The sequence below is a fragment of the Esox lucius genome, chromosome 14 (assembly GCF_011004845.1).
Source record: "Esox lucius isolate fEsoLuc1 chromosome 14, fEsoLuc1.pri, whole genome shotgun sequence".
In the NCBI taxonomy this organism is placed as follows: domain Eukaryota; kingdom Metazoa; phylum Chordata; class Actinopteri; order Esociformes; family Esocidae; genus Esox; species Esox lucius.
Window position 1 is genome coordinate 24,778,659 of NC_047582.1, and position 19,163 is coordinate 24,797,821.

The following is a 19,163-nucleotide window of genomic DNA, read 5'->3' on the forward strand; positions in this document are numbered from 1 at the left end:
CCACCTTTTTTTTTTGTTATGGCTTACTTTCTTTTTTTGGGTGCCAGCAGCTTTACTTATCCAATAGGCATCCTTTGTTTAGTGAGCCTGGCGTGGCCAACGGGATAGTGCGTCGTCAGAACGAAGCCAAGGCTGTACTCTGTTCTGTGTTTTCCATCCTGGTTTTAAACTGCTGAGCTCTGTTCTTGTGGCGCTAGTCTAAGCTGATGCAAAAATCCACTGAAATCTCCCGAGCAACACAGGGCCAGAAGCTTAAGAGGGCAACACACCCTAAAGCACCCTGAAGTACTCTCCACCCCCAACACACACGCACACACACACACACACAACTGCACCTGTGCACACAGTCACAACAGCCTCAAGTACCTTAAACCCTCAGACACACACACAGCCCTCACACATACTCAACTACATGCTTTTGGCAGTGTCTCCATGCAATGTTTTGTATAGTTCTCCAGTGCTATTTCATCCCACCATCTCTATTTTCACAGTAAACAGAGTTGTAGTTCTTTAGTATTAATCAGCTTATCCCATAGCCCCCATGGGAACAGGAAACATGCATGGTAACATTCATATCCCTCACTCTCTTTTTCTCTCACACACACACACACACACACACACATGTGACTGTACACGTGTCATGGCTGGGAACTGAAACCTAACCCTAACCCAGAAAACCATGTTCCATATCCCCCCTCTCCAAAACTTAAACCTGGTGACTTTCTCCTGACAAACATCAGTAACATTACATTCATGCTTTACTTCACCTAGCCCAAAGACCTAGCCCTAAGTCCTAGCCCTAAATGTAACCAGTAATGTCTAGGCCAAGAAGTAACACATGTTCTAATAATATGCCCAATTGCAAGTTCTACCCTAAACCTTACCACAAAGCTGGAAAATCAATTTTACCTAGTGGGGACTTTCACAAAAATGTGGATATTTTTCAAGTTCACTATCTTACTGGGGATGTCAGGTCCATACATACACATAGACCAAATATCTCTCTCATACACATACACACACACACACACACACACACACAATCTCAGCTGATGGCTCTAACCATGCCTAGTAACTACATATAATTGTTCCACGACATAGCAGCCACAGTGGCAGGTCATTTACATCTTTAAGTGTGCGTGTGTCTGCTTACAGCAGTTGGACTCAGCTGATGGACATTCTACAGGGATAATGGGACAGTATAAACATAAGCCAGAGCAGGGAGGCCACAGACACATAGGGCCACTTTCTGGGCTTGAGGAAGAAATCCAGTTGACAACTGCATACCCATGTCCTGGGTTTCGAAGTTTGACCTTCGGAATCCCATCTGAGTGGGGCTCTGACAAATACAGACTGACACAGGCTGAGACAATGATTGCCTGTGATCTGGTACTGGCAGACACCTTTGCGATCATAGGGGCTTTTGTCATCCATGATGGAATATTTCGGGACAACCAACCATCGGTGTGGCCTAGGCGACATAAACCTACTCAAAGGAATCTGGGTTCCTGTGATTCCTTGTCAACAGAGGCATATGTATAATCTCTCTGGACTGAGCCTACTATCTATCAGCCGACCATACCATTACATTCCAAACAGTGTGGGATGTAAATCCATAGTTTTGTGTTGCATGGGATACTGGAGAGGTTGGGTGTCGGACCTCTGAGTGTTGTGAGTGCTGTTGCTGATCACAGACTCCACAGGGATGGTTTCCGTCTTTCCAGGGGATTCAGGAGGGTTTGTTTAATTTAGGACTCAGGAGGCAAGCTTAGAGTAATTTACTGCACTGACAGGACCCTGATTGTAGATGAATGGGGTGGGGGGGGTGCTGTGAATTCCTGTTTGAGTTTCGGGTCAGAGAGCATATGCCCATGTTTGATCAGAGTGTTTTTAATCATAAAGACTTAGGGCATGAATGTAGTGATATAGGTTTCAAAGAAACGTTTGAACTTTTTATTAGTAAATTCTGGAAACTCTTTCTGATACAGTGGTGATAAGGAAATGGACCTGCTTAGTGTTATAGCCAATAGAGAAATTTAGAACGAGGTTGATACTGTTCCAAAATAGTCATTAAGTTCCTTTCATTGCTGAACAAAGAACCATCTAACAATCTTGGAGAAATAAGGGTTTATAGTCTCATTGTTAAGGAACCTTTGCTGAAGACCACATAATGTCTAAATTAATATAAATTGCAGCCAAAGGTTGATCCATTGCAACCCTACTAGAAGGAAAATGATGTTCAAAGGAAATGTAGTTGAGCTTGAGAACTAAAGAAGCCAATTCACAAGGTGGTGATGTTTCCTGCAACCTACACTCTGCAACTGTGTGGAGGCTCGAGGGCTTAGGCAAAGCCCAACAACAAATGTTTTTGAACGTTGTATTTTTGGGGCCATTAGTGCTAGTACTGCAACCCCATACCATCAGAGATGCAGGCTTCTGATAACAACTTGGGTTGTCTTGTCCTCTTTAGTCCGGATGACATGGCGTCCCAGTTTTCCAAAATGAACTTCAAATCTTGATTAGTCTGACCACAGAACACTTTTCCACTTTGCCACAGTCCATTTTAAATTATCCTTGGCCCAGAGAAAACGCCTGCGCTTCTGGATCCTGTTTAGATACAGCTTCTTTTTTGACCTATAGAGTTTGTCGGTGAAGACCAATCCACGGTGGATTGTGTTCACCGACAATGTTTTCTGTAAGTATTCCTGAGCCCATGTTGTGATTTCCATTACAGTATCATTCCTGTATGTGATGCAGTACCGTCTGAGGGCCCGAAGATCACGGGCATCCAGTTTGGTTTTCCGGCCTTGACCCTTACGCACAGAGATTGTATTAGATTCTCTGAATCTTTGGATGATATTATGCACTGTAGATGATGATAACTTCAAACTCTTTGCAGTTTTTCTCTGAGAAACTCCTTTCTGATATTGCTCCACTATTTTTCACCGCAGCATTGGGGGAATTGGTGATCCTCTGCCCATCTTGACTTCTGAGAGACACTGCCACTCTGAGAGGCTCTTTTTATACCCAATCATGTTGCCAATTGACATAATAAGTAGCAAATTGGTCCTCCAGCTGTTCCTTATCTGTACATTTAACTTTTCCGGCCTCTTATTGCTACCTTTCCCAACTTTTTTGGAATGTATAGCTCTCATGAAATCCAAAATGAGCCAATATTTGGCATTACATTACAAAATGTCTCACTTTCAACATTCGATATATTATCTATATTCTATTGTGAATAAAATGAGATTTATGAGATTTGTAAATTATTCCATTCCTTTTTTACTCACAATTTGTACAGTGTCCCAACTTTTTTGGAATTGGTTTTGTACATAAAAATGGGGAATATCTCTGTATCGCTTGAAGCAGTTGTCCGTTTATATTTAAATATGATTCTTGACCACCAACTACAATGTTTCACCTGAATGTTTTTTTTTAATATATATATAGAAAGTTATCCTTCAGAATGCGTTTGTGTGGGTTTGTGTGAGTTTGTGTGTGAGTTTGTGTGCGCACTGACCTGTAGAGTCAGGGTTAAATATGTCATGTTGATCCATCTCTTCTTCATCCTCCTCCTCTTCCTCCTCATAGTGTTTCTGGTTGTCATGATGATGGTCATGGTGTGTGTGTTCATGATGTGTGTATTGGTCACGGTGCGTGCGGTGTTTTTCGTGTTCACGCTGGGAGCGGTGTCTGCGGCGTCTTCTTTTGCTGTAACCGTGCGTTACTGGAACGCCAATATACACCGGTGGAGGTTCTGAGAGAAAAAGATAGTAGGAGGTGGAGAGTGGGAGTTGGAGGGAGATGGAGAGAAAGGTAGGAAGACAGAGCGGAAGACAGAGCGGAAGACAGAGAGGAAGACAGAGCAGAAGACAGAGCAGAAGACAGAGGGGAAGACAGAGGGGAAGACAGAGGGGAAGACAGCATAAGACAGAGGGGAAGACAGAGGGGAAGACAGAGCAGAAGAGAGAGGGGAAGACAGCATAAGACAGAGGGGAAGAGAGCAAAATTATAGTAGGAGACGGAGAGAGAGTTAATATTAACACAAAAGTATTCTTCCAACCCTGTGTTTTACTTTACTTCTACCTTTTTTTTCTCCCCAATTTCGTGATATTCAGTTTGTGATTAAGGCCTTGCCTCAGGCAGGAACTCTCAGTGTACTCAGGATTGTCAATGTTAAGATATGACCTTCCAAAGCAGGACATAAAGCACGAGTAATTCACTTAATGGTGTTAAAAAAAAGGTTTGGAACCCCTGACGTAGACAACAAAACAATAAGTGCGCCTAATTAGCGTGAAGGACTGCGACAACCTTTTGAGGCGTGCGTGGGACCGGTTGTCACATGTCACAGGTCCTTGTTGCCTCCTGAACCCACTAAAGTGTCATTATTCCAACGGGACTGGGGTCCGCACAACGCACAGACTACAATACACAACTGTATGTGTGCGTGTGTGCGCGGCCGTACCTACCCTCATCGTCTTCCTCATATCGATGGTGACTCCTACTTCGCCCGTCCTGCCAATGGTGTGCCATGCTGGGGTCGGGGCAGAGTGAGGGGGAGGAGAGAGTAAGTGGGAGAGAGAAAGAGAGAGGATGAAAGTCTGAAAGTCTATGTTTCCTCCTCATGATTTTCCCTGCCTTACACTTTGCCCTTGTTCTATTATAGAAGACATCTCTGTGAAACCTGTGGCCCTTCCTTTCACACCTTTAAGGCCCAATGCGACATACAAACTCCTTCATCTTGACCTGTATATATGTTTACATTTAGTTGTATATGTATATGTATGTTTGTATTTAGTTGTGTATTTTTGTATATATGGCTGTGGGTTCACTTTTAATGAATTCAATTAAAGGGCGGTATATCAATAGATTTCAGTGGAACAGTTTGAACTGCTGTCAATTATAATTGATGCCTCATACTGAAGGTTTGATTCTAAACCCCTTCTACAGCCCTGTGGAAGACGTGAATGTAGTGAGCTCTTACTGCTCACATCCCTTATGCTCAGTACTTACTGTGTAGTATATACTGTAACTGTATGCCAGATTCTGTGTATTATTTCCCTATGTGTAGCTTGCAATATAGAATCACATTAAACAAATACAGTTATGGGCATGTGTAAATATACTTAGCAAGCCAATGCTGATTCTGATCCAAACTCTGAAACCAAACAGGAAAACTACTTCTTCGACTCAACATTTCAAATGTCCTCACTTGAAACTCACTCAGGTGAACTCATACTCAGCGGCCTCTCCTGATGAGGATAATTATATAATCACCCTGAACAGCTGCCACCTGGCTGTGCTGAAGTCAATAACATTCAAAGTCACTACATTTAAGAGTAGGAAGTTAGTTTAACAAAATTGTGATAATGAAGCCACTTAGCCTCCAAGATCTGAAATAGAAAAAGCAAGAGAAGCTCAAGTAAAAGCTATTCTTATTATTGATGTCCCTTGAAATGCATTATTGTTTCTTTCTGTAATGAGGGTTGTGGTGTATTAAACTGAAAGTCCGTTTCACGCCAACATGTTACATTAGAAACCTGTCCGAACTCTTGTGAGACCCAAATCTGTGCATGCACACATCATCCAATATTCCTCATGCAAAAGCATCCAAGACTGAGCCAGTACTTCAAATTACCAAACACAGCATGATGCATTTAATAAAAATAATAATAACTTTTTTTGTATAGCAATTACACACAATAAAAGAGATACATAATTAAAAAAGTATAATAAGTAAAAATAATAAAAGAAAATATATATGAAATCACAATGATAAAATATTAGTAAAAGCCATGTTATAAAAATAATTTAAGATTTAAAAGAATGCAGTGACGTAGCATCTGACATTCTGTGGTAGGCTGTTCCAGAGTCTAGGGGCCTGAATAGTAAAGGCCCGGTTCCCTTTAGCTTTCATTTAGATATATTTTGGGGAATTTTTATTGATTGGATTGAGAGATGAGGAAAATGAAGAGATGAGTTAATTTCTGCTGAAAGAGCACTGGGCTGAATATAAAAGGTACATGTTGCCCGGACACAGCAGTTTGTTTTTTCAGAATGGAGATGCCCAATGGCTCTCCGGGCGCACCCGCTAACACCGTAATGGGATGGAGAGTGTTGCAATCCCTGTACAACCCTACGGATTCCCCTGGATTTCCATGTGGAATAACCCTGCCAGACACGTGACCGCCAGGCCAAAGCACACATCACCACCAAGTACACCTCACCGGGGGGAGGTCGATGGGTGACTGACAAGAGGAAAACTCAATGGAAAGCCATAGCTGCCCGGAGGTTAACCATACACCAGGATCAGAGAGTGAGAGCAGAGTATGTGGGAATGCTCAAGGAGGGTTCCTAAACCAGTTAATAACATTACATTATGCATGGTCAAACATCTGCCTCAAAACAATTTATTTCACATGTAAGCTTAAAAGTTTATTTTGTAATACTAATTTCACCAGACTAATAAATCAGGATCACAATATGGTTGGGTTAAAAGTGGAAGCAACATTTTGGACATTGAACCCTCTCCCTTTCCCTAAGGTCTCCTGTTTAATTTGTAGGAATCTGGTGATTTTACGATCCTTCCATATCTTTGAGAAGTAAAAAAAAACAAAAGTACTTTCGGGTAAGATTTTTAGTGCTGTGTGTGGTCTTGCGCTGCCATGCCTTTTTCCAGGTAGTCATTGCAAATGACAGTTGGTTTTCACTAAGCTTACCTGGGAAAATGAAGGTGAAATAAATACATAATGTGTCCAAAGGCTCGGCTTTTGCCATCCACTTAGGTGAGTCGATACTTAGTAGATTTAACTTAATCTGATTCTTTGAATTATAAAAAAAATAAATTGTAGAGGGATGGGGTGTGTGGGGTTAATTCCAATAGTGTATGCAGTGACACTTCAGATCAAAATACAGCGCATTTGAATAATTGAATTAAGCTTTAGGCCTACATTAGCATTTAAGGATGACACTGAGATAACAGTATGGTAATGATTACATCTGTACTCCATGTTTGTTTGTATGTGTCAATGTGTGAATATGTGTATGTGTGTGCGTGTGTGTGTGTGTGTGTGGGGGGGGGCTTTCTAGGCTGATCAATACTTTCTGTCAAAACTGATCACCAGCTGATCCCTGAGACTGATTACTGGGCGTGAAGGACATTTCCCACTTCCACACACACACACACACACACACACACACACACACGAGTGCCGATCATTGTCCTGAGAACATTACATACTTTGACAAAGTGGGGCTACTGACAGTCCCTGTGGTAGGCTTATAGCCGAAGCGCTCTGCTCTGGTCGTTAAGGGACATGGCTCCCCTATTCTCCTATTCATTTAGTCCAGATTAATGAAAACGGGCAGAAAAAGTTGTGCACCGCCAGTCAACACACTTCACTGAATCCCAGTTATCACATTGGTAATGAATCGGGTTGGGGTCAGTCCTATTTGGTTTACTTCTGGAATTGACTGAAATGAACCCACACCTCCCCCCTGTAATGAGGCACAGGATATTACACAATCAGTCCATGTCAATAGTTCACTCACATCATTACCACTTCTATCAAGCATAGAGCAAATCAGAGATAAATGATTTAATGGATAAAACATATACTCTATCCCTGACTCTGAACACCTGATATAATACATATACTCTATCCCTGATTCTGAACACCTGATATAAAACATATACTCTATCCCTGACTCTGAGCACCTGATATAAAACATATACTCTATCCCTGACTCTGAGCACCTGATATAAAACATATACTCAATCCCTGACTCTGAACACCTGATATAATACATATACTCTATCCCTGACTCTGAACACCTGATATAATACATATACTCTATCCCTGACTCTGAATGCCAGGTATAGTACATATACTCTATCCCTGACTCTGAACACCTGATATAAAACATGTACTCTATCCCTGATTCTGAACACCTGATATAAAACATGTACTCTATCCCTGATTCTGAACACCTGATATAAAACGTGTACTCTATCCCTGACTCTGAACACCTGATATAAAACATGTACTCTATCCCTGATTCTGAACACCTGATATAAAACATATACTCTATCCCTGACTCTGAGAACCTGATATAAAATATATACTCTATCCGTGACTCTGAACATGTGACAGGGAAAAGGTGTGGGTAAGTAGAGAGCATGTTAAAAACTATGAATGAAACATAGCCAGGACACTGTGATAAACACACCTAGTCTTACAATAAATACCATGGTATCTTTAGTGACCAAGGAGAATCAGGTAACCTGTTCAATGCCGCATCTGAAACACAGCACCACATGCAGGGCAATGTCCCTATTTACTGCAATGGAATTTGATCATTAGACCACAGGAAAGAGTGACCCTACTGGCCCTCCAACAGCATCTGGTCCCCCAGGCAGAAACCATGCCTAGCTTCAGAAGCAAACCAGCAGTGAGATACAAGGTACTATGCTGTTGGCTCTCTTAATTAAATATTCTTTCAATACTTTGTCCAACAGCTTGAAATAATGCAATACATGAAAAAAATATCAGAGACCACTTTTCAAGAAAAATTTCTACAGCCTCTCTTAAAGTTAAACACACAAATCTTTCAACAAAACTCCAACAGTCCAAGCTCATGTCATTTACAGTATGTCTTTTGCTGTCTTTTATTGACCTGAATTCCACTGAATTCCAATGAAAATCCAAAATCTAAACTTTTTCTTCTCCAGAAGAAAATTATTTAAGTAAAACTAAAAAAAAGAGGATCAATACTGTTGTAAAAAAAAGAGGCAGGCCTAACATTCTCATCAAATTGTGAAACTAATATACTTCTCATTTACAGGTAACTAGTAACTAATAAACTAATGTACATTTAATATACATTTAACTCCAGAAAACAACTTTAGACACCACATAAAAACCACACACTTTCAGTAGTAGGAATCAACATCTTACCTGAGCACAGGGTTGGAGCTGCGCTGTTTGAAATTAAGTTTCAGATTAACAAATAGTAGATGAAGTAATGGACACACTGGTCTTATCGTCACTCTGGACTCCACTGAATGTAGCTGTCTTGCGTCAGGAACAGCTGTAGGTCTCCCTTCCTATGCGTGTGATCCTGACAGTGGCCAGCTGTGTGCACTGATTTCAGTCATGTTCCCCAACACCTCTGTGTACTGGGCCAAGTGAAATTGCCTGGGGCACATGTACACACACACACACAAAAACCATCGACTCAACTGTCAGTATATCCTACAAAAAACCTACTAGAGAGAACAAGCTTGCCTTAATATTCTGCAACTTGTCAACCCCACAGGCAGCCAGAGCTTTCTATTCATGTTGTGGATCTATTGAACACAAACAAAATAAGAAATGATGCAGAAAGTACAGGCTGCACTTAACACAGTACAGTTATTATAACAGTTCTGTCATCACGTAAAAGGAGCAGCATGCTAGTTTAGCACTAGGCGTGTCATGTGTACCTACACCTTGAAAAATCACTTAGTTGTCATGCCTCCCTTGAAGATCTGGATGGATTTGTCAAAACCATTAAAATGACACTCTGGAAATGACTTTATTGGATAAAGGATTTTTACTAAATGTTACAATTCAAGAACCCACCCCACATGCCCTTTGGGTGTGGCTAACTGCATCCATGGAGTGTGTCTGAAAGTGGACATTGTGAACCAACCAGTAAGCAGATCAACACCAGCAGGTGTGTTCAAAACCAAAAAGCTAAGGTAGCATTTCAGCTGAGCTGTTTATTTACTTCAGGGTAATTCATGTTTCAGATTAGGATAATTAACGTGAGGTTAGGAGAAGGGTTCAGTTCCACTATCACCTAGCAAATGAAGAGTACATAATGAATACACAATGTGATCTTCTCCATATGAAAACCTTTCTACCACCTTCAATTGCTTTTTGTTACCACATGTGTACTGTACAGACAGAACAAGAAGAAATGAACGTAATAAATGTCCAAATACACAAGACAAAACTGACAGCACAATGAAAGCTTCAGTGACTTATATAACATTGTTTATTCTAAGTACACACGCAGTCTTACGCCACACAGTTGTTACGATAATGTAGTACGCTGATAGGCAATAGTGATACATCGAACCATGAAGCACAGTATGCATCATCTCGTACATGCACACCATCCCACAAGTCCAGAGATGGGAATTCATCTGCAGTGTGTGATGTGAGGAGAGAGCTGAACCCGTTGCACTTTCTGTCAATGTGTGAGGGAGACTGAATACGGTGTGACTTCGAGAGTAGCAGTCTCTGGGCAGTGATGTTGTGATAGACATTGAATTACATACTACATATTACATTGAATTACATAAAATAATAGTCTGAATATCTGTAACAATTAGGTGTACAGCATGATGAAAACAAGATCTATACCAGAACTTCTGCTTTCAAGATGTTCTGCTTCACTTGTCGTAATAGTTTATTGACCTGTGTGTCTAGTCATGGGGAATGAACCACACCATAATAAACAGATGAGACACCCAGTTAATGTTCCCTATATCTACTGATCATATATTGACTGATCATATGGAGTGAATTATAATTGTTCAGGAAGTACAACAGAGCATGTCAAAGTTCAAGGGTCATTTTCATATACCCATGTCCATTGTGGCCCAATGAGCATCTTAATTAACATCAACCTTCTTTGTTGTAGCTTTCCCTTATAAATTAGGACCCTAGAATTACACTACCATTCAGAAGTTTGGGGTCACTTCCTTGTTAGCAATTAAAAACATACATTACATTTGTTTGAATAGGAAATATAGTCATTGACAAGGATAGAAATAAGGATTTTTAATTGAATAAGAATCGTGAATAAGAATCCTCCATTTGCAGCAATTACAGCCTTTCAGAACTTTGGCATTCTAGTTGTCAAAATGGAGGTAATCAGGAGAAATGTCACCCTGGAACTTTACACTCACCATATGCCCCTGCTATAGATTGTATATTTCTCAGCAAACCATTTGTCCTCCTCGGTTTATATACAAGTTTAGTTAATGGAATCAATTTACCAAAAGTCTTGCACGCACACATGATTTAAACTGGTAGTCTATGTTGAAGGCTTGTAGAATTACTCTAAATTACAGAGAATTTAGAAATCAATAGCCTATTAGGCCTGGCATTTTCATTAAGTGGCTGGCAAGAAGTATGTAGCTCGCTGCTACTTAATTGGAGGCTCGTGGCAATAATGTGAAAGAACGTGTTGTGTTTTACTCAGTCGGCTGAATATGCTGCTTACTTTATAGAACCGTGGTTACGAGAATAATCTGATCAGCGCCAAGGACAAACGGAGCGGGTAAAAGCTTTTCCAGGGCTTCTGGCGCATCTTGAAATAGTTTTCTTTCTCCTAATTTGGCTTTAGGTAGTAAATGTTTGGAGCCATTAACGACTGTGACCCCCAATCCCTGGGAGCTCAGGCTCTCAGCAGCATGTGTATCTACATTTTCCTCCGTGGAGCTGTACAGAAATCATTAGCCCTGAACAGCTGATGGAAATGTATAAACTCTACAAATTATAATACGGAACGTATTGAAATTAATTGACCCTTTTCACATTTTGTTGTGTTACAGCCTATTGACTAAAGGATTTCCAGATTCTTGTTCTGAAGCTAGTCCAGTGTTGGCCTTATGCTATGGGTCACAGTCCTGTTGAAATTATAAGTCTTTGCCCTAGTCTACAGTTATTTGGTTCAATTCATTGTTCCCTCCATCTCTTCCTTCCCCTGCAGCTGAGACCTATCCCCAAAGCATGATACTGTGATCATTAGGATGGCACATTGCCCAGCAGATGGGCAAGGTGAAACATCTTTTTTTCTGTCCCTGAGCAAGGCAGTCAACCCTAATTGCTCGCAGGTTGTTGCTGTAAATGAGAATGTGTTCTCAGTCAACGTTGTAAAATAATGATCACCATTTAGTTAGCTTTGTATTCATGCTAATGAGCCTCATCAGACCACTCTTTTGTACTGTTTTGCCTTTTGCCCTAGTCTTTCACATGCCTCGATGGCAGGTGTTTTTGTCTCAGGAGTTGGTCCTGTCTGGCCAATCTCCAGTTAAACTCAGAATGGTTAAGTGCTGCAAAGATAGTTATCCTTCTGGCCTGTTCTCAAATCTCAACCAAGGACCTCTGTAGTTCTGTTAGAGTGGTCATTGGGTATTTGATAAAATCCCAGACAAAGACCCTTCTTGCTCAGTTTAGTTCGATGGCCAACTCTAGTAAGAGTCTTGGTAGTTCCATGTTTTGGTCATTTCATCAAGATGGAATGTTTTCTTTGGGATTTTCAACATTCTAGAAATCAATGTATCCTCAGAAACGTGACAACATGAGGTATATATTGTGTAGATAGATAACAATACCTGACCGATGCATTTCAATCATGCCAACACCTACTTCCTTAGACTTTTATTTTAATTTTATTTATTTTACCTTTATGTAGGGAAATCTAGCAAGACCAAGGTGTATTTTACAGTTGAGCCCAGTATTAAATCAATATCAAGATATATAGCTAAAAGAAAGTACACCAGAACATGCTTTGAACTCCCTGGTTTTGGCACTCACTCCTCACCTCTCATCCTATTGAATTAAAAAGTTTCCTATCATCTTTTTCTTCATTTCTTCATCTAAGAGTATGTGTGTTTATGTCAAAGAGATCGATGAAAATGTGACTGTATAGAATACTTGTGTGCTGCTTTCCATATGAGATTTGATAAACGTATAGATAATAAATGATATAGGGCCTAAATCTATGTGTGTGTGTGTGTGTGTGTCTTTGTAATATGATAATTAATTCCATATTCCATATTGATTTTCTCTGGTTTTGGCTGGTAAAAACAGATTACGTCAGCTATTTGTCAGATAGCTGTAACATGGCGCTACCTTCAAGATAAAACGTTATATGGAATTCATCGCGAAATTTGAGGATGAAAGGTGTTTCGGGAAGCACTTTGTCAAAATAATGTTTTGCATTTGTTGTAGCAACCTCAACCCCATACTGTAGGTGATGTGATTCTGCTTGCTTTGGATCTCAGGAAAGTGGGATCATTGGTTATTATTGCCTGCTGACGACATTAACTTGTGTAGATGTATAATCACAGTATATTTCTGTAATTTGTGTTTTGAAAATCCATCACTAGTGGCCATAATAATTGCAGGTTACTTTCGCGCGGGTGAAATATTTGTGTGCGGGTGTTCACGATTGCTTGGGGTTTCTGCAACATTTTGGCAATGTTTGTGGGTGTGGAGGAAAACATCAAACTAGGCCTGTAATGTACACACGAAAAGCTACGGCTGTTTTGATTTTTATATACACAATAATGTCAATACCCTTTTGAAGAATGTTTTGAAGCAATTAAAAATAATGAACACCACAGAATAGGCTAACATATCCTTAGATTTAGGGTTATGTTCAGATAAACAGCTAGATTCTGGAAGATCAAGTTATACTGGATTGATTGGAATGACCAAATAACTGACAGACCTTTAGTGTGTAATGTAGAGATGTAGCCCATTCATAATGAAGTGGAAAACAATGGTTTAGAAAACCATTCCAAAGCACTGTACTTAACCCATAAGTTAAAATGCAAATTCCGGTTTGGGCCAATAAGGTATATTCTAACATTGATTGATATCGCAGACGGTGTTCAATTGGTTATATTCCTATTTGTCTACTAATGCCTCTTAATATGAAAGTAATCAGATTACGTTAGTTTGAGTAATCCAAAAGTGTCATTACTGATTACAAATCTGGACAGGTAACTTGCAACAGTAAAGGATTACAGTTAAAAAGTAACCTACCCCACCATTTGTGGTGGTTATTGATTAGGGTAGTGAAGGGTAGTTAAACATTACCACTTTAGCAATCAGAGTAAAGGGTAGTTAAGCATTACCACATCAGCAGTCAGAGTCAAGGGTAGTTAAGCATAACCACCTCAGCAGTCAGAGTCAAGGGTAGTTAAACATTATCACTTCAGGAGTCAGAGTCAAGGGTAGTTAAACATTACCACTTCAGCAGTCAGAGTCAAGGGTCATTAAGCATTATCACTTCAGGAGTCAGAGTCAAGAGTAGTTAAGCATTACCACTTCAGCAGTCAGAGGGATGTGTGTAGAGGTGCTCTTTTCATTTCTGACAGATCAGTCTTAATGACGTCACCAACAGAGGGGAGAGGAAGGGGGAGGCAAAGACATTGCAGGGAAGAGAGGGGGAGGAGATAGGGAAGGACAGGGCCATGAAAACAGGTGTTCAGTAAAGCCTTGTGGTGAGTAGGATAAGGGAGAGGTGCTCAAGCATGTTCCGGACTAAACAACCAAATTCATTTGCCTGTGATTATCGTTCTTTAACCCGCCAAGTTGGTTAATAAATAACAAGCATTCAGTAGTTGAAATAGTATGTGTGTATATTCTCAACTCCTTCATTGGGCATGTGCGTGCACATTTGTGCACGTGTATGAATGTGTTTTTAGCTTGTCTTTTAACAGCGTGTTGAACTTGAAGTGGAATACAGTGCATGCACTGACTTCCCTTTGTCTGAACACACAGGCCATCTGAGTGAACACATGCAAACTGCATTTCCACAATCATTACCATCATCATCACATTATTGAGATATGGAGCATGAAGGACTCGAAAGGCTAAATTAATAATTCCCCTAAGGAGACATTATAATAGCTTATACTGTAGATAACCATCTTCTTCCAGTCACAGGATAAAAGGGGGCCCCTGTCAAGGTTTTGACTGCCTGCACCCACACCATTGTAACTGCCAGTGTGAGGTTGCCTGAGACAATGATCCCTCACCCAGGTGGTTTGCATTTCAGTTATGAGTTCTCCCCAGTTCCTCTAGTTTTCTGTTAATAAAATGCCCTCCTGGGCCCTTACCACCTGCACTGTGTCTGGTCCCTGTGTCGCTCCCAATTACAATAAACTCTCTATATATTGGTCTCTGTTCCTTTATGGGATTGAGATCTGGGGAATTTGGAGGCGAGGGCAACACCTTGAACTCTTCATCAAGTTCCTCAAACCATTCCCAAACAATGTGTGCAGTGTGGCAGGGCGCATTATCCTGCTGAATAAGGCCACTGCCATCAGGGAATATCACTGCCATGAAGGGCTGTACCTGGTCATCATGTTTTGGTAGGCGGCACCTGTCAAACTGATAATAAAAAATTTACCCATCCTTAAAATGTGCCACAGTAGACCTTCTGTTGGTTCGGACCAGACGGGATAGCCTTCATTGCCCTTGCACATCGATGAACCTTGGATGCCCAACACCCTGTTGCCGGTTTGTGGTTTGTCCCCCCTCAGACCACAGTTGGTAGGTACTCACCGCTACTGACCGAGAGCACCCCACAAGCCTTTCCGTTTCAGGGATGCTCTGACCCAGTCATCTGGCCATAAAAATTTAGTCCTTAATTGTCAAAGTCGCGCAGGTCTTTACTCCTTCCCATTTCTCCTGCATCCACGAATCCCTCTCGATAAGAGGGGAGTACGGATTTCACCAGAAGCTGACAGAAACGGTGTCCCATTGTTTACAGAATGCGCAATCCATCTCGTATATTTTGTTTCAACAGCTGTCAAAATTCATACCAAATATTTAGTTGCGACAACTTTTGTCTGTAAAGCCCAGTTGTTAGAGCTCAGCGTTTGCACCAACAAGGTTGTGGGTATGAGCCCAAGGAGCGACAGTACTCATGAAATATTTGCCGAATTCCATGTTCATTGACAGGGGCACGGATTTCGGCGGTGGCTGACAGAAACGTGTCCCCATGTTTATTGAATGATAATCTGTTCTAGAATTAAATAAACTTATTGAATGTGTTTAGACATTTTATGTTTAGACATTTTTGGTTCAATCCCTCTCGACTCAGCATTGGGTGAAAAAATGGCATCCCCTTGTTAATTCATTGAAAATCTGCTCTGTGCAGTATGTTGCCTGTGTAGTCACTTTTGACTGTAGCTTAGTTGGTAGAGCATAGTGCTTTACTGCCAGATGTTTTGGGTTTGATTCCCACCGGGGTGAGTTCAAATGATACATTTTTGGAAAACGCCCTCTCAATTGATAGGGGAGCAGAGATATCAGCAATGACTTATAGAAATGGTGTCTCCTTATAGAAATTTTTGGAAAACTCCCTCTCAATTGATAGGGGAGCAGAGATATCAGCAATGACTTATAGAAATGGTGTCTCATTTTTTATTGAATTAAAATTTACTCCAGAATGAAAGGAACCTATGAAATGTGTTGGTGACAGACATAATAACTTTTGTGTCCCTCTCTACTTTAAAAAATGTAGAAAAATCCCCTTATTGACAGGAGGCATGGATTTTGGCATTGGCTGCACGAAAACGTGTTAAACCTTGTTTATTGAATGAGAGAGAGATAATAACCTTTTTGTTTGGTACAATCCCTTTATTGACAGTGGGTCACATATTTCGCTGGTGGCCAACAGAAACATTGCACATTTATTCATTGAATCAAAACGTATTCAGAATATTTCTCAAACCAACACTTTCAACGGTTTAGTTGGTTGGGCATGATGCTTCTAATGCCAGTGTCAGGTCCTGGCTATGAGGATGCCCCTAGCCATCTCTGCACTGGTCTGGGGGCCATAGTCGGGGCCTGGTAGATCATAGATGCCTCTAGGCATCTCTGTGTGTTGTTTAAGGTGTCCCCAATTAGAGGCAGCTGACCTGCATTGCCTCTGATTGATTGGGGATCCTATTTAAGTTGCTGTGTCCATCCCTTGTGTTGTTGGCTATTGTTTGTCCTGAGACGCTGGTCATTTATGTGCTGTGTTTTCTCTATTGGTTTGAATAAACTAGCCGTTTGAACGGCCTCCCTGCCTGCGCCTACTTCCTACCCCACACAAACCGTTACAGACAGAGGTTTTGGGTTTGATTCCCGCAGGAGGCAGTTTACGTTAAATCATGTTTGGAACAATCCCAACAATGTGTTTGTCCATTCTAAAAAAAAAAACTCAAAATGTTCCAAAGTCTCTAAGCCGATACACAGCGGTTCCAAGCAATTAAAAATAAATTCAGTTCAAAAGAACAATCATCGAATCAAAACTCAACGTTCACCAATGCACACACCCTTTAAGTCAAATTTCAATTAGTTCTGCAGTGCTATAATAGTTCCACACACACAATATCAAGTGAGCACAGTGTAAGTAGAGAGGCTGTGTCCTTGTAAGTCTCTGAAGCGAGAGGAAGAGAAAGAAGCTCAATTCCAGCTTCAAACGAGCAAGTCTCCGACATGCTCAGTTAATTTACATACCAGGATGTAACAGACATTGTTTCTCATTCAATTGAACATCTAACAGAATCCAAGTTAACCACTTCTAAGGAATGAAAACGAGTTCCCTCTGTATTTCATTCTCAGGGAAATGTAGCTATAGCCAAAGCATTGACCCTGGTGCATTGTTGTCAACTTCAGCTTACCAACTGTACAGCCATTTAGACTTGCTGTAAATAAGGGAAAGTGAAGGTTGTGGGTAGTGATGGCCATTCGAGGCTTCATTTGTTATTTTAGCAGCAGGATATTATACTGGCAGCACTCTGATTTTCTTTATCAAAATAAAAGCCATAATTAAAATGTATAAGGCAATACAGTTAACAATCTAATCTGTGAAAAAGAACAGACAAGAATAACATTGGAACGGACATTAAACACAAAAAGTACAGACTAGATTATTAACTATATTACCCTATATATTTCATTGATGGCTTTTATTTTGAAAAATAAAATCTGAGTTAGCACTGCTAGCATAATATCTTGCTGCTAGAAGAACGGTAATGAAGCCTCAAATGGCCATCACTAGTTGTGGGCAAACAAATTAATCTCATACGCATAATCAATAAATGTGTAAATTAGCAGAATTCTGTAACTGTTTAGGCTCTGGAAACATATTAGATAGAAAAAATGCTATGTAGAACCAACATTCCCCACTGACTTAGAATTAGGAATCATGCCTGCTCTATTCATTACATATCACTCTGCAATATTTACTTCCTGGTTTGCTTTCAGAGCCTACCATAATGGCAAAGATTGTGGAGTATGAATATACGCAAAAATAGCTTCTCAATTAGAAATCCGTAATCACACCTGCAGGTGATGTCACCCAGCACAAATGTTCAGAGCGTTAAATCAATGGCACTGCTACCATATGTTTTAGATTTTTTTATTGAGACATTTTTACATTTGTCGAGTGCTTATACTGTCAGTCTACCTAAAACCCCACATAATAATCAAAAATAAGTTTAAAGGTCAGGGGGAAAAAAATCAGTAGAAAGGCAAGAAACTAGGAAGACACTTAGAGAGTCGGCTCTTGTATACTGTAACAGAAGAGTACATTATATTTTAAGGCCAAATTGTTTAAGAAGATATTCATATGATTAGAAGACAAACAGGTAAAAAAAAAAAAAAAAAACATACTCCTCATAAATCTAAATGTCATTTGGCTTTCACAACCAAGCGTTCAAATGAATCATAGTGGTTATCGAGGGTGCAAAAGGTCAGATCCTCTGCTGAAAATGTAAATGTCATTTGGCTTTTTTTGTATTGGGAGGTCAAGACAAAAAAAAAAACAGGTGGCGTGTGGACAGTGCTAAACGGAGTCACAGCAAAGAATCTAGATCAACCACAAGACCAGCTGAGCTTTGGACAGGTGGGATGTGGGCAGCAACAGTGGGAGTCTTAAGGCTCAGGTCCTGCTGGAGTGAATGAGAGTGAGAGAAATTAAGGACAGCATGTGCAATGACTTATTTACATTAATGAGAGTGATCAGGACGATATTCACATATAAATACCATGAAGATACACTTACTTATTCACATTTGGAACAAGAACATACAAGCTAAGCAAGCAGTTTCAGAAAAGGTAGAATTAGCTTGCTAAGGCATGTCAGTAATATCTTCAGCTTCAAGAGTGAATGTGGTGGCTGTTTATACATGGTACTGGTGTTCTTTTGACTTAACTTGTCCTAAACCTTACTTGTGACTGTAGCCTACACCAGACTACAGTACACATCGGCAATACAGTAGATTCACAATGCGTTGATCGGTGGAGTGCTATCGTCATGCGGAAGTGTTGCACATCGTCTAGTAAGGTGACATGACATAGCCATACACGGAG

At 40.5% G+C, this 19,163-nt stretch overlaps 1 protein-coding gene across 3 annotated transcripts in view; it reads right to left on the reverse strand.

Annotated features, from left to right (window-relative positions):
* Positions 1 to 9,134, reverse strand: part of slc4a5b (solute carrier family 4 member 5b) — a 41,239-nt gene extending 32,105 nt beyond the window's left edge. For all 3 annotated transcript variants that reach the window (XM_034297028.1, XM_034297029.1, XM_034297030.1), the window contains exons 1-3: positions 8,961 to 9,134; positions 4,473 to 4,537; positions 3,524 to 3,760 (exon numbers count right to left, since the gene is read on the reverse strand). In XM_034297028.1, the coding sequence (XP_034152919.1) occupies positions 3,524 to 3,760; positions 4,473 to 4,536 (301 nt within the window). In that variant the 5' untranslated portion in view covers position 4,537; positions 8,961 to 9,134. The remainder of the gene's footprint in view (positions 1 to 3,523; positions 3,761 to 4,472; positions 4,538 to 8,960) is intronic.
* Positions 9,135 to 19,163: the final 10,029 nt, after the last annotated feature.